The 22,214-nt window shown below is 50.0% G+C and overlaps 8 protein-coding genes across 10 annotated transcripts; 7 read left to right on the top strand and 1 right to left on the bottom strand.

Moving 5' to 3' along the window:
- Positions 1 to 72: 72 nt before the first annotated feature.
- On the top strand, positions 73 to 3,894 carry LOC9656226 (telomere length regulation protein TEL2 homolog). The gene is made up of 15 exons (XM_024674497.1): positions 73 to 199; positions 248 to 276; positions 333 to 423; positions 482 to 656; positions 705 to 869; positions 933 to 1,072; positions 1,121 to 1,358; positions 1,418 to 1,608; positions 1,660 to 1,758; positions 1,818 to 2,239; positions 2,292 to 2,553; positions 2,602 to 3,058; positions 3,117 to 3,303; positions 3,364 to 3,603; positions 3,657 to 3,894. Exons 1-14 carry the CDS (start codon positions 73 to 75, stop codon positions 3,457 to 3,459), a joined length of 2,679 nt encoding a protein of 892 aa, XP_024530265.1. The 3' UTR covers positions 3,460 to 3,603; positions 3,657 to 3,894.
- Positions 3,895 to 4,414: 520 nt separating this feature from the next.
- On the top strand, positions 4,415 to 6,175 carry LOC9633247 (transcription factor MYB32). Its single transcript, XM_002960677.2, has 3 exons — positions 4,415 to 4,795; positions 4,860 to 4,989; positions 5,068 to 6,175. Exons 1-3 carry the CDS (start codon positions 4,666 to 4,668, stop codon positions 5,813 to 5,815), a joined length of 1,008 nt encoding a protein of 335 aa, XP_002960723.1. The 5' UTR covers positions 4,415 to 4,665; the 3' UTR covers positions 5,816 to 6,175.
- Positions 6,105 to 8,795, bottom strand: LOC9633246 (protein tesmin/TSO1-like CXC 2). 2 transcript variants are annotated; one of them, XM_024669943.1, is made up of 8 exons: positions 8,536 to 8,795; positions 7,854 to 8,346; positions 7,718 to 7,783; positions 7,469 to 7,640; positions 7,309 to 7,416; positions 7,180 to 7,246; positions 7,030 to 7,126; positions 6,105 to 6,959 (listed from the first exon to the last, which is right to left on the bottom strand). In XM_024669943.1, the coding sequence occupies exons 2-8, from the start codon at positions 8,336 to 8,338 to the stop codon at positions 6,434 to 6,436; spliced, it is 1,521 nt and encodes a 506-aa protein (XP_024525711.1). In that variant the 5' UTR covers positions 8,339 to 8,346; positions 8,536 to 8,795; the 3' UTR covers positions 6,105 to 6,433. The 2 variants fall into 2 exon arrangements, with proteins under 2 accessions (XP_024525711.1, XP_024525715.1); XM_024669947.1 differs by having other exon boundaries at positions 7,475 to 7,640.
- Positions 8,796 to 8,916: 121 nt separating this feature from the next.
- LOC9633245 (vacuolar protein sorting-associated protein 24 homolog 1) lies at positions 8,917 to 10,438 on the top strand. The gene is made up of 6 exons (XM_024675560.1): positions 8,917 to 9,080; positions 9,161 to 9,237; positions 9,302 to 9,404; positions 9,458 to 9,579; positions 9,650 to 9,844; positions 9,936 to 10,438. Exons 1-6 carry the CDS (start codon positions 8,966 to 8,968, stop codon positions 10,011 to 10,013), a joined length of 690 nt encoding a protein of 229 aa, XP_024531328.1. The 5' UTR covers positions 8,917 to 8,965; the 3' UTR covers positions 10,014 to 10,438.
- A 349-nt stretch (positions 10,439 to 10,787) lies between these two features.
- Positions 10,788 to 12,125, top strand: LOC9633244 (protein EXORDIUM-like 2). The gene is made up of 2 exons (XM_002960675.2): positions 10,788 to 11,419; positions 11,491 to 12,125. Exons 1-2 carry the CDS (start codon positions 10,925 to 10,927, stop codon positions 11,995 to 11,997), a joined length of 1,002 nt encoding a protein of 333 aa, XP_002960721.1. The 5' UTR covers positions 10,788 to 10,924; the 3' UTR covers positions 11,998 to 12,125.
- Positions 12,126 to 12,196: 71 nt separating this feature from the next.
- On the top strand, positions 12,197 to 15,459 carry LOC9633243 (zinc finger CCCH domain-containing protein 18). Of its 2 annotated transcripts, XM_002960674.2 has the most exons (8): positions 12,197 to 12,602; positions 12,663 to 13,320; positions 13,373 to 13,446; positions 13,597 to 14,370; positions 14,427 to 14,582; positions 14,648 to 14,943; positions 15,012 to 15,056; positions 15,113 to 15,459. In XM_002960674.2, exons 1-7 carry the CDS (start codon positions 12,270 to 12,272, stop codon positions 15,019 to 15,021), a joined length of 2,301 nt encoding a protein of 766 aa, XP_002960720.2. In that variant the 5' UTR covers positions 12,197 to 12,269; the 3' UTR covers positions 15,022 to 15,056; positions 15,113 to 15,459. The 2 variants fall into 2 exon arrangements, with proteins under 2 accessions (XP_002960720.2, XP_024531310.1); XM_024675542.1 differs by having other exon boundaries at positions 12,197 to 13,320.
- A 418-nt stretch (positions 15,460 to 15,877) lies between these two features.
- On the top strand, positions 15,878 to 20,426 carry LOC9633242 (probable cellulose synthase A catalytic subunit 5 [UDP-forming]). The gene is made up of 14 exons (XM_002960673.2): positions 15,878 to 16,282; positions 16,349 to 16,544; positions 16,661 to 16,872; positions 16,940 to 17,054; positions 17,115 to 17,307; positions 17,360 to 17,626; positions 17,688 to 18,033; positions 18,094 to 18,231; positions 18,290 to 18,415; positions 18,469 to 18,681; positions 18,736 to 18,976; positions 19,042 to 19,238; positions 19,298 to 19,648; positions 19,702 to 20,426. Exons 1-14 carry the CDS (start codon positions 16,211 to 16,213, stop codon positions 20,281 to 20,283), a joined length of 3,249 nt encoding a protein of 1,082 aa, XP_002960719.1. The 5' UTR covers positions 15,878 to 16,210; the 3' UTR covers positions 20,284 to 20,426.
- On the top strand, positions 20,417 to 20,941 carry LOC112346501. The gene is made up of 2 exons (XM_024675571.1): positions 20,417 to 20,735; positions 20,854 to 20,941. The coding sequence occupies exons 1-2, from the start codon at positions 20,441 to 20,443 to the stop codon at positions 20,886 to 20,888; spliced, it is 330 nt and encodes a 109-aa protein (XP_024531339.1). The 5' UTR covers positions 20,417 to 20,440; the 3' UTR covers positions 20,889 to 20,941.
- The last annotated feature ends 1,273 nt before the right edge of the window (positions 20,942 to 22,214 follow it).

Genomic DNA, 22,214 nt, shown 5'->3' with positions numbered 1-22,214 from the left:
ACGGGATTCGAAACTGGGACCTCGAAACAAAATATTTTCTCCTTCTCGTGAGTTCTAGGGTTTTAGGAAGGAATGTCGTCGTCGCTGCTCGCGCTCGCCAGGGCGATCGGCGATCTCCTCGCCAGGCGCGATTGCGCCGTGGACGATGTCGTGGCGGCTCTCGGCGTGCTGCGATCGGTCGTCTTCGGCGATCGTCAAGGTTCGTTTGGCCTGGATTATACATCGCAATGCTGCTTGTGTTCAGCAGATTCTTCCAAGATTGGAGATATCGCTCAGGTATGATATATCCCGAAGATATCTCTGCGGTATTACAGTGATATTTCGTCATATAGCTTGCAGATCTTTGCAAGCAACGAGGACAAGGAGAAAATGTGCTTCACGAGCCAGAATGTTTTGGAATCGTGGCCAAGTTTCTTCTTTACAGTAAGTTGCTGCCTCATTCTCATTCTCGGCAATGAAATGCTGACTCCGCTTCTTCAAGAGGTGGCACCCGACTGGATCGCCTGTCTCACGGAGAGTGAAAGAAGCTCGCTCTTTGATGATTTTTTCCTGGCGGGCCGTCCAAGCGAAGTGCTCATGGCTCTGGTGCCGGCACTTGGTACGGAACATTCTCTCGAAAGTGAGTTTGATAACGTTCTGTGCATCCAAGCCGAACGGTAAAAAGCTCGAAACCTTGAGGCCTGACAACTTGGGTGAACTTTCAGGCTATTGATCAAGTGTTTTGTGGAGAATCCAGGAGTGCGTAACATAGCGGAGGAGTTTGCTGAGGCTGGACAGCCGTCGCTTCAATGCATCACACAAGTTGCGCAGCTTGTTTCATCTGTTCCTGACAGGGTGCGTCCAAAGGCTCCTGCGAGTCTTCACAGTCCGTATCCTTGAAACATTGGTGTTGTTGTTTTGTCTACGTTACGAATTCTTAACTCGAGCCACAGATCATTTCTCAGCTCCGTGGTGTCCCAAATTCTTTCGGCTGCCAAGGAGGGCTGGGATGGTTCAACCGACAGCCTCGCCAAGGGGAAGTTTCTGTTTATAGGGGAGCTTTTTAACAAGCTTTGCAGGCGTGGTCACGCTGGTAAGACTCACTTTGGACAATTATTGTCGACGGTCTTGGCTTTTGCAGATGTTGTGGCTGCGAAATTTGTTTCCGAGTTATCACACTTTGTTCAAACGTTGAAAACAGTTCCCAAGGAGATCACATGCTGGCAAGGGGTAGTTTTGTCCATGAAAGACTTCTATGCTCTCGAGCGGATGGCGGAAGCTGTATTGTACAGACTAAACGACTGTTATGTGACAGAACAAGATGCTTACTTTACACTCCACTCGTTATTCGGAGACCCGCTTTCGCACGCAAGTGTGAGGTAAGCTACGATTTTCTTACACCAGGTTTTGGAACTGAAGGTTTCTATTGCGCGTGCAGAAATATTTTCACTGACAGGTTTTTACTTTGGAAAGTGTTTCCTTTGCGTATTTTGAATTGCATACTGTCGTTCTCAGTGCTTTGCAAGCACGGCGAGGAAAAGAACATTCAGAAAGATATCGCAAGATCTCTAGCAGAATCTTGGGCAGAAAAAAATTACATCCAGTCTGCATCGAACGACCGCCAAGCATGTATGTTTTTCTAGGTTCAGTCTCGTCTTTGTATTGACAAACCACTATCAGATGTGACCGCGGCTCTAGGTATCTCCATCAAAGCGATGACTAAAGAGGAGATTTCAGGAACTGACAGTCTTCTAAAATTTATTCTTGACGGTGTTAGTAGTAAGTAAACACTACATAGCCTTTCATTGTTTGGTGTTTCTCACGGTGCTCTTCTATAGGAAGGCTGGACAGCCCATTTCCACTAATTCGCCGGATGGCAAAACAAATTGCTCTCGTATATTCTATCGTGATCAATCCAGATAACCCTCTACTTCTAGACGACGAAGACAATATCGAGGATCTTCAAAACTGGGATGTTCCAGATTATTCGGGAAAGAAGGTTTTGGCTGATGCGCCTGAAGCAGGGAACGATGGTATTGCGAGGCAGGTGAAGGCCAAAACTACAGTGGAAGTGGATGATCCGGATGCTGTGGTAGATCTGGCAAACCTTGGCGGGAACGAAGAATCGGACAGCGAAAGTGAGGCTTCTCTCAAGCCATATGACATGTCTGATGACGAGGCCGATCTTGACAAAGCAAAATTCCCATCACAGCTGAGTAGCTGTGCTGCGAGCTTGAGAAAAGGAGACGATCCGGATGCAGTAAGTGTTCTGGTTTCTATGCTGCTTGTTTTAGCTGATATACAACTTGCAGATCGAAAGAGCTCTGGATGTGTGTGAGAACTTCGTCAGGCTAATGCCTGACGAACTCGAGAACTCGGCGGCAGATTTGGTCCAAGCATTAGTATATGTGCGTTGTAGCGCCGCGGATGATACAGTGGAAGTCAAACGGCATCGTGCACTTATGGCTTTGCTGGTCTGTGCACCACTGACCAGTGCAGGTGTTCTAACAAAAGAGCTCTACTCAGTTCACGTTGACATGAGCCAACGGCTTATGATCCTGGATGTTTTAGCGGGCAAGTACTTATGCAAGCGTTTATCCTGATGTCATTACTTTTTTCCAGATGCAGCGCAAGAGCTTGCGAATGGTGCGGAGCCTAAGGAAGTCACTCGAGCGGCAGGGCCTTGGAAAGAGGTGTCGCGTCCATTGTCGGGCGATTCTTTGCTATCGTGGGGACCGACGTACGAGAGGGAACTCCCACCGCGGCCCGGACAAGAAGAGCTTGGGAAATCTCGCCGGTGGGGTAAACGGTCGCTTGAGCTCCAAGTGGAAAGGTTGAAGACAGGAGGAGGCGAGTCTTGTAGTTATAGAAGAAACAGATTTGCTCCGGTTGCTACTGCATTCATGCTGCCGGTAATGCGAGATTACGACAAGAAAAGAAGTGGGCTCGACATAATGGGGACAGACTTCATTATCCTTGCGAGACTTATAATGATGCTGGGTGTTTGCATGCAGTGTCTGTCTCTCCAGCCGGATTCACCGGCGTTAGGTGCCGGGCTTATTGAAATGCTGAGATCTCGGTACGTTTTGGTTTTTTTTTTCTTACAACAACTTAGTTTAACTGTGTCTTCTTTTCAGGCCCATCTTCAAGCATCCGGAACCTTATGTGAGAAGAGCAGTACTCTTTGCTGCTTCCCGTGTCTTGGTAGCACTTAGTCCTTCACATGTAGCCGCACTGGATGCTTCTCTTACCGAAGGTCTGGAGTGGATCCGCGAATGGTGTCTTGAAGTTGCCTCCCATGATCCAGATCCCGACTGTGCCAAGGTACCTGAACTTTTCTCAGACGCATTTGATTGAAGCCATCTTCCGTCTGCGTGTTTGTAGATGGCCGTCGCGTGCCTTCACATCCATTCTGAAGTGGCCTTTCAGACATCAAGATTGCTTGGGCCATCGGGACCACCTTCGATGTTCCCCCTGTGATTGCTATGGTTTGGATACTAAAGGTGACATACAGCGACACAGTGATTGTCTCAAGCAAAGGATTTTATCTCAACCCGTATCAACGTGTAACTGTTCCTGGTTTTCAACCAAGGCTTGGAGATGAAAGATTATTGGCAAGACCAGGTATTTGGCATTTTGGACAGCATTTTGGACAGATGCTTATATTGTTTTTCTAGATTACAGAAAGCTTGCGGCTCGTTCAAGCGAAGTGAGTTCGGCGTGCTCTAAACTTGGTTGTCCGTCTCGATGAGCTGTCCCTCCGTGTTCCCGTCGCTGCAGACCCGGATGTTTTTTTAGAGCAAGCTTGAGTGTTCTGGCAAACAAACGAACACTTAATTTATCAAGGTATGGTATTTTCATCCGAATCCTGTGAAAGATTCTGGTGCGAATCAAAAAGCTATAGCATATTATTCACGACGTGGGGGAAGTGTGAGTGGACATTGCGAGAATTCCAGTCTTTCTCACATTTGAGAAGCTCCAGTGACAACATACCAAACCCAACCTTTCTGTGCTGGAGAGACACTTTAGATATGTTTTTGGAAAAGTATGCAAGCGTTGGCTTGTCAACAGCTCCATCAGCTCGCTACTTTCAAAGGCCACGTTTTAAATTCTCCCCACTGGTATGTTTTACTTGACACACAGAGCCAACAGTACAAGATTCTTCTAGTCCAAACGCACAACGATTTATATGACGTTAAAACCATGGCGGGGCAAGGCGTACGTCGATCGATCAACGTCCATGGAACACCGACAAGTGTTTATAGAAAAAGGTGGTGGCATTCCATACGGTCGTTCAATCCTAGGGAATTGTACAAGCTAGTGCCCAATTTCGATCGTCCTTGGATTAATCTATCCGGCACGCCACAAAGGACAATGTTAGTGTATTCGCGATTTACTCACGAGGCAACAACCGCTCCCTCAATGGTGCTGATTGAACTAAAAAGTAAATCATCCCGACGTGTTTCTTCCGGGTAATACTCTCTCTCTCTCTCTCTCTCTCTCTCTCTCTCGGGCCTACACACAGGGCAGTAGCTGCCATTGGAACAGATTATTCCATGCGTGTGTGAGTGCTGCTCTTCCCTTAAATAACTTTGTGTTTTGCTGTCCCTGCTGCATAAAGGCCCTCCCTCTCTTCTAGTTGTGTGTGTGCTTGCGTGTACGTTTTTTTTCACTTCGGGGCGATTCATGGGGAGCCAATCCTCTGCAAAGCCAAAGCTTCGCAAAGGACTGTGGTCTCCAGAGGAAGATGAGAAATTGGTGAGGTACATTACAAAGTATGGCCACAAATGCTGGAGCATCGTACCGAAACACGCAGGTGAGTATTTGTACCTCAATTTCAAGTTCTCGTGAGCTCACAATTCTTGGTGGCATTGTCACAGGCCTCCAAAGATGTGGGAAGAGCTGCAGGCTGAGATGGATCAACTATCTCCGGCCCGACTTGAAAAGGGGCCACTTTTCGCAACAGGAAGAAGAGTTGATCGTCAAGCTACACGCAGTGCTTGGGAACAGGTGTGTGCTCGAGCGAGCTGGAATTCGATTTGGTGTGGAAATGTAGCATTGGATTGATGCTGAATTGTTTCCATACAGGTGGGCGCAAATTGCGACGCAGCTCCCGGGTCGAACAGACAACGAGATTAAAAACTTTTGGAACTCGTGCCTGCGGAAGAAGCTACGTCAAGTTGGTATCGACCCACACACTCACAAGCCAATGGCAGCCGGCCCCGACAGCGTCGCCCGATCGTCCGAGGAACTGGGAGAAGTAATTGGAGTCTCGGGTCACTCGCTCCACAACAATCACGTCAAGGATAATGGTTTCCGGTTTAGGCAGTCTCTGCAGCAACACAACGAAGAGGAAGAGAACAGCTTCTCACTTTCAATGCTGCCGATCACGCTCAGCCCCCACCAGCAGCAGCAGCATTGCGACGCAGGCATGAATTTCGTTCCAGCGACACTGGCATTCCACCACCAAGCTCAAGCTCACCACCACCACCACCAAGCTCACGTTCAAGCTCAAGCTCAAGAGCAGCAAACGGCAGCGTCGTCCGTGTTCCCATTCTGGATCGATAACAGCAGCAGCAACAACAGCAGCTCCAACTCTCCATCGTCCTGCTCCGAGACGACGGACTCGTGGAGCTGCTTCTCGGACGGGATCTTCTCCCCCACCGGAACCGGAGGGAGCGTTTTCAAGTCGTGGTGTTTCTTTGATTCCTCCATTCTCGACACCAAGATCGACGCTGCGTCATGGCAGCAGCAAAGCAGCAAGTCACTGGCACACTTTTATGACGACGAGCCCACCGATTCCGACCCCATCTCCGCAGTCTTAGATCAGATGTGATGTTTGCTTCTCCTCTTTTCGTCCCCTCCTCTCTCTCTATATTTTTTAAGGCACAGAGCTCCTCCACACACACGTCCGCGTCTGCCAAAAAAGCTGGATGCCACGGATCGAGGTGGGGCTTGGCGAGTCGGTTGGCATTTACTCCCTTGTTGCTCGTGGCTAATACTTCACCATTCTGTATATAGTTGAAGAAGAGAGCGTTGAGTGTTCTCTGGTTGATGCTGACCCCGCAATATTCCACATCGTCCCAAAACGAATCTAACAAGCTGGAGTGGAGAGGGGCCGTGCGTTGTGGACGAACGGGGTCCAATGGCTTGGCTTGACTATGTCCATTTGAATAAAAGAAGGCCATTTGCTGTTGCTGCTGTCTGTCCCTGCTTTGCTTGGTCGTTGCCGATAATGCCAAGAGAGTTCGGCCCGTAGGAAGCGGAACTCGCCGTCTTCAAATGCCACGAGCCTGAAACTTTGCGTTTTTTCCTTCTCCAGTGCTCAACAACCTTTGATACCCTGCTAGCTATAAGCCCATCCGTTCAGGGATTCCCTTCCTCCACTCCTGACCACCTAGCTACCCGAGCTGGGCCCCCAAAAGAAGTGTCATCGCGACGCAGACAGCCCGCTTCACTTGTTCTTTGGTCTGAAACTTTCTCGTATGGAAGACACCGGCGGGAGTGACGGTAAGGCCTGGAGCGTCAGCTTCCTCCCGTTCTTAAGCACCGGAGGTAACTTGGTCGTGGTCGTGGTAGCGGTGGCGCCAACCTGTGGTGGTGTAACCCGCTTCTTCTTGGGTGAGCTTGTCACGGTTGCTGACTGAACCTCGGATGGATCCAGGAGGAAATCCGGGAAGTCGTCTTCTTCCTCTGCCGAAACTGTGTCTAGCGTCTTGCTTTGCAAAGAATGTGTCCCCGGTGGCAGTGTGCGGCCCCTGGACGAAACTGTCAGCACCGACGTGTAGCCTTGACTAGCAGTGGTCCTGCTCGGCTGCCTTTGGCAGGGCGTCCTTGAGGCACTAAACTCAGGAGAAATATCGCCATCGTATCTCTCGTGCAGCGGGGTGGTCAGAGTGTAAAAATTGGACGATGACTTGGAACATGCTGACGCTCCAGTCTGCGGGGCGGGCGATTCAATGTCTCGTCCCGCTGCCCGGCTGTAAAAAGCATCGCATCGCGGTAAGGTGGGGAAACAAAATGATCGAGGTTAAACTTTGCAATGCTTACCACGCTCGGGGCGTCCTGAAAAAACCATCGTCGCCACTGCCAAGCTCCACCTCCTGCCTTGAAGCCTCTGATGTACTTACTTGCAGCTCCGGTGAACCTGTCAAGTGCCAGCATTAACAGTGGCAATACACACGACAAAAAAATCATCACCTTGCTTTGCACCAAATGTGTTTTTGCATCCACGGCACTTGCATGCATCAGAACAACCGACCTCGGACTTCAAGTAGTAGAAACTGCCGTCAGTATAGGAATCCAGATCAAGCAGAGAAGTCAGCGAACCTGGAAGCATTCGCAGTACTTTTTCAAGCACAGGGACTTTTTGCAGTTGCATCCGCGCTTGTGCTTGGACGTAGCAGCGGGAATGGCTGCAGCGGCAGGAGCTTCATGCTGATACACATACAAAGATAAGTGAATTACTCGATACAAATGCTTGACATACACGTACTACTTCGGCTGGAGAGATCACTCTTGGAGCGAATGCCAGCGGATTTCGGCTTTGAATCAACTGACGAGTCTCACTAACAACATCTTCGTGTTCCTGCCGGTTGGAGCAATTGCCACATGCGCAAGAATCCAGGCAGTACGATCCACTAGCAAAGCACTCACAGTATCTGTGCACCAAACACGCATGCACTCGTTTCAGAGGCCAGAAACAAAAACGAAGAAAAGATGAAAAAAATTAACGTACAGCTTGAGGCACTTCGATTTCTTGCAGCTGCAGCGCTTGCAATTCGGATCAAGAGCACTGGATCTCCTGCAGTCAATGCTTAGTGAAAAGCCAAGAGAGAGAGAGAGAGAGCGAGAGAGTTAACTGTCCAAGTTACCTTCTCTTTTTGGGTTTCACCACGGCATGTTTGTCATCTCCATCGTCTGGATCTGGATCCATAAGCAACCGCTTCCGTCCAGATTTCTTTGTTTTAACTTCCTCATGGAAAACGAACGACAAGTCTTCGACCGCGGAAGTCCCCCACGACTGGACGCACTCGTCGCCTTGTCCGCTGTCCGCAGCGTTGTGTTCCTTGTTATCCGTTTCGCCAGAATTGTCTAGTACCGACATGACCGGCTCCGATCCAGCCGAGCAGGCTGAGGAGGCGGGCACGTCTCGAGAACCATTCGTCTGACACTGCTGCTGCTGCTGCGTGACACGCACACTTGGCTTTGTCGTTGTGAAGCCACCCAGGCTATTGAGGTGTAGCCCAATCCCGCAAGGCATGCGCGAGCGTACTGCCACCGAGTTCTTGGGTGCAATGCTCGGGGTTTGCGGTTCTTTCCCAACTTCGGCATCGAATTCTAGGCAGCGTTGCGACATCGCCAGCTCTGCATCCAAGCAGTTTACACGAAAGTTGTCAGTAAAAGTACTACCAAAAACTAGAACACGTTTTATCATTTCTTTCCCTCTCATCCTCCAAAGACACACAAATGTGATAGCTAACAATCCTCCTCTCTTCTTCTCTCCAAGAGATATCCTAGAATCGATCCAAACAGGAGCAAGAAGGAGCAGCATACCTCGAGTCGAGTTTTTTTGTACAATGCGAGCCCAAGAAGAGTGTAGTCTATCAAATGTTACAAATGCGACAAGAATCAGTGGAAACGCTCCACTGCTATGGACGCAGCGCCCTAATCTCTGACCTAATGCGCGCTCGCTGCGAGCAAGAAGCACGCCATGGATGGAGCGAAGCTGCGAGGATGCGCGAGCACTGCGCTGCGCGGCCTTCTCTCCTCTTCTTTGCCCTCGCTAGGGTTAAAATAAACTCTCCCTAGCGAGCGAGCAACAAGAATGCCATGGTATACACATGCCATTCCCATGCATATATGTCCTGTGAAGATTCACATCAGGTTATCTGGCCAATGCGCGGCCGCCACGTGGAAAAAGCGCGTCCACGCTGGCAGATCTAGGTCTCGAAATTAGGGTTTTTGCAATCGCGCGCGAGGGAAGATGATGGATCGAGTGAAGGGCGTGTTCAAGCCCAGGCCGACGCCACAGGAGCAGCTGCGCGAGTGGCAGCGCCGCCTCCGCCAGGAAGCTCGCAACGTTGAACGCCAGGTCAGGGGTACGATCCCTCGTCTTCTAGGGTTTTTCCCCCGCATTCTTGCTGCGATTGGCTGAATTGCGTGAGAATTTGGTTTCCAGATATCCAGCGCGAAGAGAAGAACGTACAGAAATCCATTCGTGAGGCTGTGCGACGAAATGACACTGGATCTGCCAAGGCAAGGCCGCATTTTCACTTTTTCCTTGTCTAGATTCTTATATTCTTTCGGTGTCGGGTGACAGTTTCTTGCCAAAGAAATCGTGAGATCGAGAAAGGTGATCGATCGGTTGTACGAGAACAGAGCTCAGCTCAATTCAATCTCGATGCATCTGGGAGAGAGTGTTGGTAAGTTCTTCCACGTGGTTTCGTGTTTGCTAAAATTCTTTGGCCATTCGCAGCAACGGCAAAAGCCGTCGGGCACCTGGCCAAAAGTTCCGAGGTTCTGAAGATGGTAAACAATCTTATGAAAGCACCCGAGATCTCGAGAACCATGATGGAGCTCCAAAAAGAAATGCTCAAGGTCTGTATTTGGATATTTTGTTCTTTCTTTTTCATGGCATGACATCAAACTGGCTTTTTTTTTTGGTCAGGCCGGAGTAATCGAAGAGATTGTGAATGACGCTGTAGATAGTGCTATCGATACAGAAGATATGGAAGACGAGATTGACGAGGAGGTGGACAAGGTCCTTTCAGAAGTTGCTGGAGAGACAATCTCTCAGCTGCCAGCAACAACAAAAAGAGAAAAGATGAAACAGCCTGCTGATGCCGAGGCTGCTCCACCGCAGGTAAGAGCAACTTTCCGTGCTTTTTTTGTGAAAAAAAAAAAAACGTTGGATCTCTTTCGTTTTAAAAAACGATTTCCGATCTGATTTGCAGCAACAAGCCGTAGCAGAAGGTGACGATGAGGCAGAGCTGGAAGCTTTGAGGGCCAGGCTCGCTGACGTGAGGTCGTAACTTGCAAGTGTATCATAAAAGTTTGCCATTGCGACTTGGCAAAGGCTGTGTATAGCTACATTCTCTTCTAGAGAGCGTACAGGTATTTTTGGAGCTCTTGATTTCTCATTCATTCTCTGCGTTTTCTTCTCTTTCTATTCGTTTCGACGAGACGTTCATTGTGGGACCACGAAAGCTGGAACCTCCTAACGCATTCAATCGTAAGGTACTCGACACTCTCAACTTGGATCCACTCAAAAGCTCGACCGGGCGAGGGCGAAGCAAATCCAGAAAAGAAAACTGCGGAGAGCATGTGGTAAACACATGCGAGCGAGTATGGTCGGTGGCAGCGAAGTTGTTTAAGAACAGAGGAGAGACTCTTGCAGGATTTTCTTAAGACTGGAGACTTGAAGATCAAACGAGAAAGGGACTTAAAATTCGTTGTTTGCGAAGAACCAGTCGCGTCGTCACACGCGCTTTGTTATAACTTGAGTTGGACGGGCACGAAGAAACTGCGAAGACGAAGAAGACACAGAAATTTTGGTTGGTTGTTTGTGGGACTGTTGTAACGTCCTCACACATGCTGTGCTCCTCCGCGTAAGAATTTCTACGACGTAAATTCCAAGGTTTTACCTACAGAGTTTTACTTGGCTATGGCGGATGGATCCTCCAAACGAGTCATTTAAGCTGTGTTGCAGGGAGGGCATGTGCTCAAACCCCATAAAAAACCAATTTTTACGGACCTGTCATCTCTCTCACACTCTCATTACTACAAATACTTGAGCTCTCCCTTCGCTTATCACGACAGCGAAGAAACAGAGCCCCTGTTCTTCCCTGTTCCATCAATCCACTGCCTCGACGTGATCGATCGATCCAGCGATCGACGCTTTGTGGGTTTCGTTCGATCCATTCCACGCTCTAGCTGGGTGAGGATGAAGATCTCCTCCTCGTTGCTCTGTTTGCTCTTGATCCTCGCATCGCTGCTACTCAGCGAGGCGCGCCTGGTGGGCTTCCACGATCTGAAGCGCGCGCTCGTCCCCGAGACGCCGCTCGTCCTGGATTACCACGGCGGGCCGCTGCTAGCAGGGAAAGGATCGCTCGACATCTATCTCGTGTGGTATGGCAGCTTCACGCCCGCCCAGAAATCCATCGTCCGGGACTTCTTCGCGTCCTTCGATGCCAAGGCGGCCAATGTAGCTCCAACGCTGCCCTCGGTGTCCAAATGGTGGGAGGTTACCGCGCGGTACAAGGATGGCAATGGCACCCACGTCTTCGAGGCCATCAAGGTCGTCAAGGAAATCCAGGACGACTACTCCATGGGCAAGAAGCTGGATCGCAATGGCACCCAGGAGCTCATCCTGCGCAACGTCTTCTCGGGCAGATTCCCAATGGACACCGATTCCTTCTACCTCGTCCTCACTGCCAAGGTAAGAATGTGGGCTCAATGTGGGCTCGATTCCATCGCGCTAACTCGCTCTGATCGATCCATCCATCGCAGGACGTCGCGGAGCACGGATTCTGCCAGCAGAGCTGCGGCTACCACCGCCACACCAACGAAACCCTAGAGCCGGCCAAGGACCCGACCATGCCGTACGGCTGGGTGGGCGACTCGACCGTACAGTGCAGCGGGCGGTGCGCGTGGCCGTTTGCCCATCCGCGCGACTTCTTCGGGCCGGACAAGGAGCCGTTGCTACCGCCCAACGGTGACGTGGGCATGGACGGCCTCCTCATCAACGTCGCCACGGTACTCATCGGTGCCGCCACCAATCCGTACGGCACGGGCTACTACCAAGGCCACCACCACGCCCACCTGGGCGCCGCCACCGCCTGCGCCGGGATCTACGGCAAGGGCGCCTTCCCCGGGCACCCCGGCGAGCTCCTCGTGGACTCCAAGTCGGGCGCCAGTTACAACGCCTATGGCATCAATGGCCGCAAGTTTTTGCTCCCCGCGGTCTGGGACCCCGACACCAAGAAGTGCGCATATCCCGCGCCCACTCCCATTTGATTCCCCTTTGATTCCACCCATCCATCGCTACTACAAATCCTCTCCTTTGTTTGTATACAGCTGCCAGAAGTGAGATACACTCGGCAAGCGCTAGCATTTCTATGATTATTCGGAAAAGATTCTCCTAAGGAATAGTTTCAAAAGATTCACCTAAAGAATATTCGTCGAGGATCGGATATTCGTAGATAGAAAATATTCGACCCCCGGAAAGAATATGCTTCCTCCTTCCCTTCTGCCCTAGATTTCTAGGGCTTGGGCAGGGGCGTTTGGCGATGGGCGCGAGCAATGCGCAGGCGCAGGCGCAGCAGCACCAGAATGGGGGGAACAACAAGGGCAGCAGCAACATCAGCCACAACAATTCGAGCTCCGAGTCGGAGGATTGGGGCGAGGAGCCGTGGACGGTGGACTGCCCCTGCGGCGTCACCTTCGACGATGGCGAGGAGATGGTGGAGTGCGACGAGTGCGGCGTGTGGGTGCACACCTCCTGCTGCCAGGTCTCCAAGTCCGTCTCCACCTACGTCTGCGACAAGTGCAAGGAGAAGAAGCGCAAGGAGAGGGAGGAGTCGGAGGTGGCGCAACTGCTGGTGGAGCTCCCCGGCAAATCGGTGAGTTTTGACGAGAGAAACTTGGGCAGGATCATGAACACTGACACGGCTGTGGGACAGTCTTGCGAGGTGCCCGTCCCGCGCAAAGTCCACGAGCACGGCGCCCCCGGGGGAGACGCCTCCATCTTTGTTGGTGTTTCGAGCGTCTTCTCGCAGCAGCTGTGGAAGTGCGCCGGCTACGTCCCAAAGCTGCTCCACGTCCAGTACACGGAGATCCCAAACTGGCACTACGAGGCTCGCACCGAGACGGCCTGCTTGTTCGAGCTCTGCAAGCCAGCGCTCAAGGAGTCCCCTCCTTCCAGGGGCTGCAAGAAGGTAAAGGCGGAGCACCAGGAATGCAAGCTCTCCAACGTCGACGGGGATGTCCAGCCCGTGGGTGATGACGAGGGCGGAGGTCGCAGGGACAGGCATGGCAAGAAGCTTGAGGTGATCAGGCACACCAAACACAAGTATAAGTTCCGGGGACTCAAGGATGACAAACAGCAGCACAACTCGCAGAGCAAAAGGACGAGGGAGGATGTCAAGGAGCAGCACTACAGCAGGAAGAAGATGAAGGCTGGCCTGGATTCGGGCAAGGGCGACCAACACCACAGAAAAGCGCAATCACCCAAGAACCCGAAAGCGATGAAAAAGAATGCTGTCCAGGAGTTCATGGACGGAAACTTAAGGCTTTGTAGCAAGTGCTTGAGACCGGAGCCGAGTAGCAGTGACGAGCAAGGTACGTTTCTTCTTTTCCCTTCTTTCTGTGTCATGCATCGCTATTGTTGCAGGTAACGCGTCGAAGCCATTTGTCTGTGTCGACTGTCAAAAGCCTCGACTCTCCACAAAGAAACAGGACACGGAGGTAGTAAGATCGAGATTGCATGCCGTCTGAATGTTTTGTACAGAGGAGAGGGTATGGGAAGGCAACGAGATTACTCTTTTCGTTTTTCTTTGTTTTGCTGGATTCCTTGTCTTGATTTTCGGTCGTTTCTTACCGCTGGATTTTCTGCAGGGTCCCCCATCTCAGAGGGAAGACCAGTGCAAAAAACTGAAAAGCGATCCCACAAATTCCTCTCAGAATGTTTCACCTATAACAGCGAGTACCGAACTCCCGAAGCAAGCTTTGGACAGCTCCTTGGAACTTCCATCCCCCGAGGTAGAGTCTGTGGATCATTCCAGCTTGGTTAAGCAACAGCAAGCTGGAAAGCCTCCTCACGGAGTCGATGATACCAAGAAGTTGGAACACAAGGGCTGTCAACTCAGTGTCAGGACGACTTTCTCAAAGTCAGACATTCCGTCGCCGGCTTCTATCAATTCGGGGGGTCCGAGCGTGAAATCATTCGGAGAGAATGCGACCCCGAGCTCGCCAACTAATCAGAAGCCAGCTGCTGCAGTCAAGGCTTCACATTTGCCGCCGCCTGCTTCTGCTGCGAAGACGGCAATGAAATCTTCAGCACAAAGCACCAAGTCGTCGACTTCCTCTAAACAGACGGCTGTCGCTCCTGCTTCCCTTGCGCTCAAGAAGTCTGACTCGGCAAAGAGCTCCAACGTGCCACTTAAATCTCCATCTTCTCAGCCTAGCAGCTCGAAGCAGTTAACTACATCCAAGACGCCACTCGCGCACACGAGCAGCAAGCCCAGTCATGGTAGTAGTACTCTGCCTAGAAAGTCTGGAAGCAAAGATGGCGGAGACAGAACAAAGGACGACAAGGGAAGCTTGTTTAAGTCGAGTGGATCGTCAGCACCAGGAGCTTCATCTCCAGCTGCGCCATTAAATGACGAGGAGGTACCCAGCAATTGTTTTTCTCCTTTTCACTTATAGTGATACTTTCTTCTTGGCAGCTGGCGCTACTGCTCCATCAAGAGCTCAATAGCTCCCCGAGAGTTCCGAGAGTTCCAAGAGTGCGTCAAGCTGTGTCGTCTGCCTCGGCGCAGCCTTCAAACATTCTCACAAAACGAACGCTGGGAAGCAGCAGCTCTTCCAAGGAGCACCGCTTGGTTCGTACGCTTGTCTCATCGCTTGGTTAGCCTCTGAGTGTTTTCCTTCATATGATGTCATCCAGATGTGGAGAAAGCGTCACAGGGAGGAGAGCTGCCGCGGGAACTCTAGCAGATTCAGCGAGACGCCTCACTTGAGGAGACACGACGAAGGAACAAAGACGGACGACGAGGCAGCGAGTAGCCGAGCGGATTCCCCCGAGCTTTCAGAGGGCGGTGGCGGTGAAAACACCCAGCACAACGAGGCGGGGACTGCATCGTCGAAGAAACACATTGCCGATGCCGATGAAACTTCACAAGGTGGTGGCGGTGACAAAGCAGCGAGCGAAGCAGCGGCCTTTGTTTCTCCACGCCAAAGGGGGTGATGGAAGCATTCTTTTTGTCTTCCTTTCCGGTTTCATTGGCAGGCTGACTTTGTGTGCATTACAGTGTACAGTAGCGTGGAAAGCAAACTCTTTGTATACTACTACTAAGGTACTCCACTTTCCTTTCAAGTTTTTAGTGACTTTTTTCTCCGATGACACGCACAGGTTTTTCAGCGTGAAAGAGAGAGAGAGAGGGAGACAACGCAAAAACTCGCTTTGGCACAGACAAGGCTGCTTTCTTCCTGGCTATGCAGTGTAAGGAGCGTGCCAAAGCAAAGTCGCGCTGGATGTCAGTGGCCGCAGCTGCGAAAGAAAAAGATGGACGATTTAAAAAGGATGGAGCTGGAACAAAGGCTTCATCTCCCTCCAGCCGAGAGAGAGAGACCGAATTTTTTGTGAACTTTCCTCTTCTTTCGCTTTGTCTAGGCGAGGAAAGGAGACAAATTTTGCCAGTGGGCCGCGACCCAAATGCCCAGGAAATCTAGCTCCAAGCTGGGCATCCTTGTGCGCCACCCAGCTAGCCTGCTTTGTCGTTTGCATGGTGCCGACACGTCAATTAGGTCAAAAGGTGGCCAATTTCTAATTTTCCACTCCGCTTGTTTGTAAGATCTTTGGTTGCGTGGTGGTAAACTCTACACACACTCTAGAATGCCAGCCATGCATGGTCATGGATGACGTTATCAGTCCACCCAGCCAGCTGGCGGTCCCCATGCAATGCCAATGGCACTGCAAGCTAAGCTCTTTAGAATCATTGAGCAAATGATCCCATGCCATGGTACGGCTAGCCAATCTCCTGGTGCCACGTGCCGGATGTTACCGCGAGAGTTACCGCTGGCGAGGATTTACGAATATGCCCCTCCCCCAACGGCTGGACAGTGGGTCTTCACTTCACTCCGGCTACCTCCGCCAATCTAACATCCGCTAGTTAAGTTTAGCAGTGTTTTTATTTATCTAGCGTATGAAGAAGATGAGAGGAAAAAGAGAGAGAGAGGCGCTTTCTCTCTTTTGTTCTTGAACCGTGTGTTTTCGTGACAGAGGCAGGGCATTTTTCTTGTTTCGTCTTGTTTGGCGAGATCGAGGGCGAGGAGCGCTGCTCCAGCGCGCCGGCCGCCATCGCCGCTGCTAGATCCGCCACAGCAGCGCAGGGCATTCCGATCGATCGGCGGGCTGGGGTTTCTTTCGCGGGAAGGAATGGAGGGGAGCTGAGGTCTAGCCGCTGGTAATCGGGGCTGTCGAGCATCGCCGTGGGGAAATTTCGGGCAGATGGAGGCGAATGCGGGCCTCGTCGCTGGATCGCACATCAGGAACGAGCTTCTTGTCATCCGGGGAGATGTGGTGAGTGATTGTGCGTGGTGATGGTGCTCCATTCTTATGTTTCCTCGCGATCTCCCGCGAATGTAGGTGAAGCCTCTCAACCACGCGGAGCAGCAGGTGTGCCAAATCTGTGGCGACGACGTTGGCCTGACCGTGGATGGGGATTTGTTCGTCGCCTGCAACGAATGCGCGTTTCCAGTGTGTCGCCCTTGCTATGACTACGAAAGAAAGGATGGGAACCAGGCGTGCCCACAGTGCAAAACACGCTACAAGCGTCACAAAGGTACTTTACCCATGCCTTCAAATCCTCCCAGCCGATGGATAGATAGACTCTCTAGCTGGGTACTACGATAGGATAGCAAGAGGGCACTAACACTCCTCGGTGGAAATCGTGGACAGGCAGCCCGCGAGTGGAAGGGGACGACGATGAAGAGGAGTTCGATGACTTGGATAGCGAGTTCAACATCCACGACGAGGTTGACAAGATGGACAGGCAGCAGCTAGCGGAGGCTATGCTCCACGGCCGGATGAGCTATGGTCGGGCAGAAGACCACGAAATTGAGATGCCTGGCTTGCAACCTCCTGTTCCTCTTCTTACTAACGGGCAAATGGTATGTAGCTTTGGAATTCCTTTCCCTTCTGTTATCCAGAGTCTATTCTAACCAATGTTGCTGATAGGATGGGAGCGATGTGGATGTCATTCCACCTGATCATCACGCTTTGATTGTTCCTTCAAATTTTGGGCCCGGTGGAAAACGTGTTCATCCCCTTCCATACAGTGACAACCTTCCAGGTACGTAAGCCGATGGAAGCTTGCATTGTTCCAACGTCTCTTTGATTGATGAAATTTCAGTCCAAATTCGATCCATGGATCCTTCTAAAGATCCGTCTTCTTATGGATACGGGAGTGTCGCATGGAAGGAAAGATTAGAGAGCTGGAAACAGAAGCAAGATAAGCAGGTTATGATGACTGAAGGCCATCTTGGCTCTGGTGGTAAAGGATATGATATCGATGGAAATCCGCTTGATGGCCCGGAATTGCCGATGTAAGCTTTTTCTTTCGCTTTGTCACGAGCCGCTACTGATTCTTGTCTGCAGTATGGATGAAGCGCGACAGCCACTATCACGAAAGGTTCCTTTACCTTCAAGCAAGATTAATCCCTACCGTATGGTTATCGTTCTTCGGCTGGTCATTCTAGGATTCTTTTTCCGCTATCGGCTCCTCAACCCTGTCCCAAATGCTTTCGGCCTGTGGCTTACGTCAGTTATTTGCGAGATATGGTTTGCATTTTCATGGATTCTTGATCAATTTCCAAAATGGTTTCCTATCAATCGGGAAACTTATCTAGACAGGCTCTCTCTAAGGTCAGTTGTCAGTTTGGTATTCTACAAACGCATCCTACTAACGCCTTGATCGATCGTTCAGGTACGAGAGGGAGGGCGAGCCGTCACAGCTCGCTGCAGTGGACATATTTGTCAGTACAGTGGATCCCATGAAGGAGCCCCCACTCGTTACGGCAAACACTATTCTATCAATTCTTTCAGTCGATTATCCGGTTGATAAAGTCTCATGCTACGTTTCCGATGATGGTTCAGCCATGCTTACCTTTGAAGGTCTTTCAGAGACATCAGAATTTGCAAGAAAGTGGGTTCCATTCGTCAAGAAGTATAACATTGAGCCTCGAGCACCGGAGATGTACTTCGCGCAAAAGATAGACTATCTCAAGGACAAAGTGCAGCCGAGTTTCGTAAAAGAGCGTCGGGCAATGAAGGTATTGAATCTTGATGCGATATTATTCAGCCTGCTTCTAAATGTTGCTTTGAATTTGCAGAGAGAGTACGAAGAGTTCAAAGTTCGAGTGAACGCAATGGTTGCAAAGGCGCAGAAGGTGCCCGAGGAAGGTTGGACGATGCAGGATGGAACACCTTGGCCTGGAAACAATACGCGAGATCACCCTGGAATGATACAGGTATTAGAGACGAGAAAAGTAAATATTTGTTGTCTTTACATGTAGAGGTTGTTTTCAGGTGTTTCTGGGTCACAGCGGAGGCCATGACACCGAAGGCAACGAGCTACCCCGCTTGGTTTATGTTTCCCGTGAAAAGAGACCAGGTTTTAATCATCACAAAAAAGCCGGTGCTATGAATGCCTTGGTAAAGGAAGTTATTACTCTGGCATGGTAGTTCTGATGTTTAATTGTGTGCAGGTTCGGGTTTCAGCAGTTCTGACAAATGCTCCCTTCTTACTTAACTTGGATTGCGATCACTACATCAACAACAGTAAAGCACTCCGGGAAGCAATGTGCTTTATGATGGATCCTACAATGGGCAAGGGTGTCTGCTACGTGCAGTTTCCGCAAAGATTCGATGGTATTGATAGGAATGATCGGTATGCAAATCACAACACTGTTTTCTTCGATGTAAGTATGCGTTGCGCCGTTTTGGATTGTAGTTTATAACCTTTTCCTCTGCAGATCAACTTGAAAGGTCTGGACGGTTTGCAAGGCCCAGTTTACGTCGGCACCGGTTGTACCTTTCGAAGGCAAGCGTTATATGGCTATGACCCTCCCAAGAAAACCAAGGCTAGAAGATCTCTTAACTTGTTTGGTCCAAGAAAAAGAAGCAAGGACTCAAGCTCAAAATCGAAGAAAAAGTCTAGTAGCAAGCGGACGGACTCAAATTTGCCGGCTTTCTCGTTGGAAGATTTGGAAGAAGGTACGCACCATACTTTTCTTTGCTTTCGATATGTTTGACAAAAAGAAATTGCTCGTCTTTTTCAGGTACAGGGGATGCAAAGTCTCTTCTTTCTTCTGAGAAATTCTTTGAGAAAAGATTTGGACAATCACCAGTATTTGTTTCGTCAACTTTACTCGAACAAGGAGGAGTTCCCGAGGATGCTAGTCCCGCATCTCTTCTGAAAGAAGCGATTCATGTCATAAGCTGTGGTTACGAAGACAAAACGGAATGGGGGAAAGAGGTACGCTACACTACTACACATTTATCATCAGCTGTCTCTAATCTCTGTTTGCTTTCTAGATTGGCTGGATATATGGTTCAGTTACGGAGGATATTTTGACTGGATTTAAGATGCATTCTCGCGGCTGGAGATCGATATACTGCATGCCTGCGAGGCCTGCATTCAAGGGCTCGGCTCCAATCAACCTGTCGGATCGTCTGCATCAGGTGTTGCGATGGGCCCTGGGCTCGGTGGAGATTTTGCTGAGCAGACATTGTCCAATATGGTATGGGTATTCCGGCCGGTTGAAATGGCTGCAAAGGCTGGCTTACATCAACACCATTGTCTATCCACTGACGTCGATTCCTTTGGTGGCATACTGCACTCTACCGGCAGTATGCTTGCTCACAAACAAGTTTATCATTCCCACGGTAAGATTTTCAGAGTTTTGCTTCTGACGCGAGCAGCTTTCTTTCTTTTCCAGATAAGCAACTTCGATAGCTTGTGGTTTATCTCGTTGTTCCTTTCCATCTTCGCAACGGGTATCCTGGAGCTCCGCTGGAGCGGCGTCGGTATTGATGAGTGGTGGAGGAACGAACAGTTTTGGGTGATTGGCGGCGTCTCCTCCCACTTGTTCGCGGTCTTCCAGGGGCTGCTCAAGGTGCTGGCCGGCATCGACACGAACTTCACGGTAACATCCAAGTCCGCAGATGACGAAGACTTTGGCGAGCTCTACGAGTTCAAGTGGACGACTCTCCTCATTCCCCCGACGACGCTGATCATTGTCAACTTAGTGGGAGTTGCCGCGGGGATCTCGGACGCAGTGAACAACGGGTATCAATCCTGGGGTCCTCTCTTCGGCAAGATCTTCTTCGCATTCTGGGTGATCGTGCATCTATACCCGTTCCTCAAGGGTCTCATGGGAAGGCAAAACAGGACTCCAACGATCGTGGTGGTGTGGTCCATCCTTCTAGCATCGATCTTCTCGCTGCTGTGGGTGCGAATCAATCCTTTCCTGCAAAAGGTACAAGGTCCCAATCTGGAGCAGTGTGGCATCAACTGCTAGAAGAGAGTTTTGTTTATACATCTTTGGGGGAAGAGGGGACTCTTTTTTTGTTACGCGCGTCCTACGCACCAGCGAGAGAATGTACAATGGATGCATGAATCTTGGACGTAATGGATGATAGGTCATCTGTGGCCGTTGGATCCCAAGGGTTTTGGCGATGGAGGAAATGGAAATGGAGTGTGAGGGTTACACTGTGTGCTATTGCGTGACCAAGGCGCGGGAGCGCCTAGATCCCACAATTTCGGCGCTGAAGAGACATTCTTCTGCGACTGCTGATGATGTAGCGGTCGGAACACCGCTGGGTGATGTAGTAACGGGGATCAAACAGGACAAGGGTGTCTCTCATGTTTATTTGCTGCATACAAGCGAGTCACGGTGGATTGAAGTTACTGACAGTCATTTGGCATTGAGTTTCTCAAAGGGAGCGTTCGTCTATCTCAAGTTTGTGAAAGGTGCAAGTTGGTTCGTCTTGCTTGTGTGTTTATATGACTTTCATTGTTTTGCTGTCATGTATGTTCTTGGATCTTTGATTTTGTGATCGATTTATTAACAAACATGTTTCTGCTGCAGATCATGCTGCAGGTAAGCACTCTGCAGTCCGGTAGTGTAAGCAAGAAATTTTCTCATTGCATTTGCGAAATATTTGGGCACCCGTGCCTTCAAACCCGCTTTTGCTATTATAGGATCTGATAGCCCTTGAGCAAAGCCTTCTTCCCCTGTTGTTATCCCATTTGTTCTTTAGCATTCTTTCACTGCATTCTGAGTGATTCGTTGCTGATATTGTTTCGTTGGTTTTTCTTTTTACTCACTTTAGTCAGCGCGTTTCTAAATCTGGGCTTAGTAAGTGAGGGCTTACTCGCAAGAGAGGAGTATTTCACGCCAAGGAACTCAGCAATAGAGAAGTTGTTACAACTCGTTCAGCAGAAAGGTGCCGTCCTGATACAGGCTCCGCCTCAGAGCGGAAAGACGTCTTTCCTGCAGCTGGCATATCGGAAAGCAAAATACTTGCCAAACTGGAAAGCTGTTTATCTTATCAGTCTTGCTTTTGTCAATGACATTAGCTTCGAGGAGCTTCTCAAGCTTACTTGTGGTAAGTGTAGCGTCTGCACTTTGAGTTGAATTAATTCCCTGTGCTACAGATGTTGAGGTGGCGGATCTCCTTGGCCCCGGTGGTCCGAAAAGGCTTCTTTTAGTTGATGAAGCCCAGGCTGCATTTGGCTGTGACTTGCTGTTATGGAAAACATTGAAACAAGTGCAGGGGGGTTATGAGGGGCAACAGTCACCCAATATGAACATAATTATTTCGTCAGGTTGCGGAGCAGAAGACGTCCCTGGAGCTACATTTCCTATGGGGTGGGATACTTTCAACAGGGATCGGATTCTCTTAAGGTAAGCTTGATCTGCTCAAGGGTTTTATGCATATAAATTGTTTTCCAGGCCTTCAGGTGATCATGGTCTTTCTTTGCAATTTAGTGATGAGGAGGCAGTAGACCTATGGCTAGCATGGATGCAGTACTACAGATTCCCAGACCTTGGTGATGAATTACGAGATTGGATTTTCCGGTTGTCTGATAAGCAGCCAGGAGTTATGACGGGAATTTTGGATTGGCTTGCGGACACTTCGATTCGGATGAGGCCGAGCACGCCAAGTGAGTACTTCGTCCACACGCTGCAGATGACCGATTTCTCTATCATTCTTGTCAGTTGTCGGAGCATACAATTGTAAGCCGTGCTGCTTCTTGAAGGTTACAATAGTCTGACAGGTTATACAGGTTCTACCACAAAATTTACAGTCGCTCTGCTGTTTATCGTTCCTTAATAATGTGCTTACTTGCGAATATCGAGGTATGCATTCGCTTGGTAGATCTTTATCTGTTTGACATGTCCTCTGATCTTAGGTGTCGCATGAATGGATTTCGCAAGAGATGCAA

The sequence above is a fragment of the Selaginella moellendorffii genome, unplaced genomic scaffold (assembly GCF_000143415.4).
Source record: "Selaginella moellendorffii unplaced genomic scaffold, v1.0 SELMOscaffold_0, whole genome shotgun sequence".
NCBI classification, from domain to species: Eukaryota; Viridiplantae; Streptophyta; class Lycopodiopsida; order Selaginellales; family Selaginellaceae; genus Selaginella; species Selaginella moellendorffii.
The sequence above is the reverse complement of the archived record's forward strand: the minus strand, read 5'-3'. Positions and strand labels throughout refer to the sequence as shown.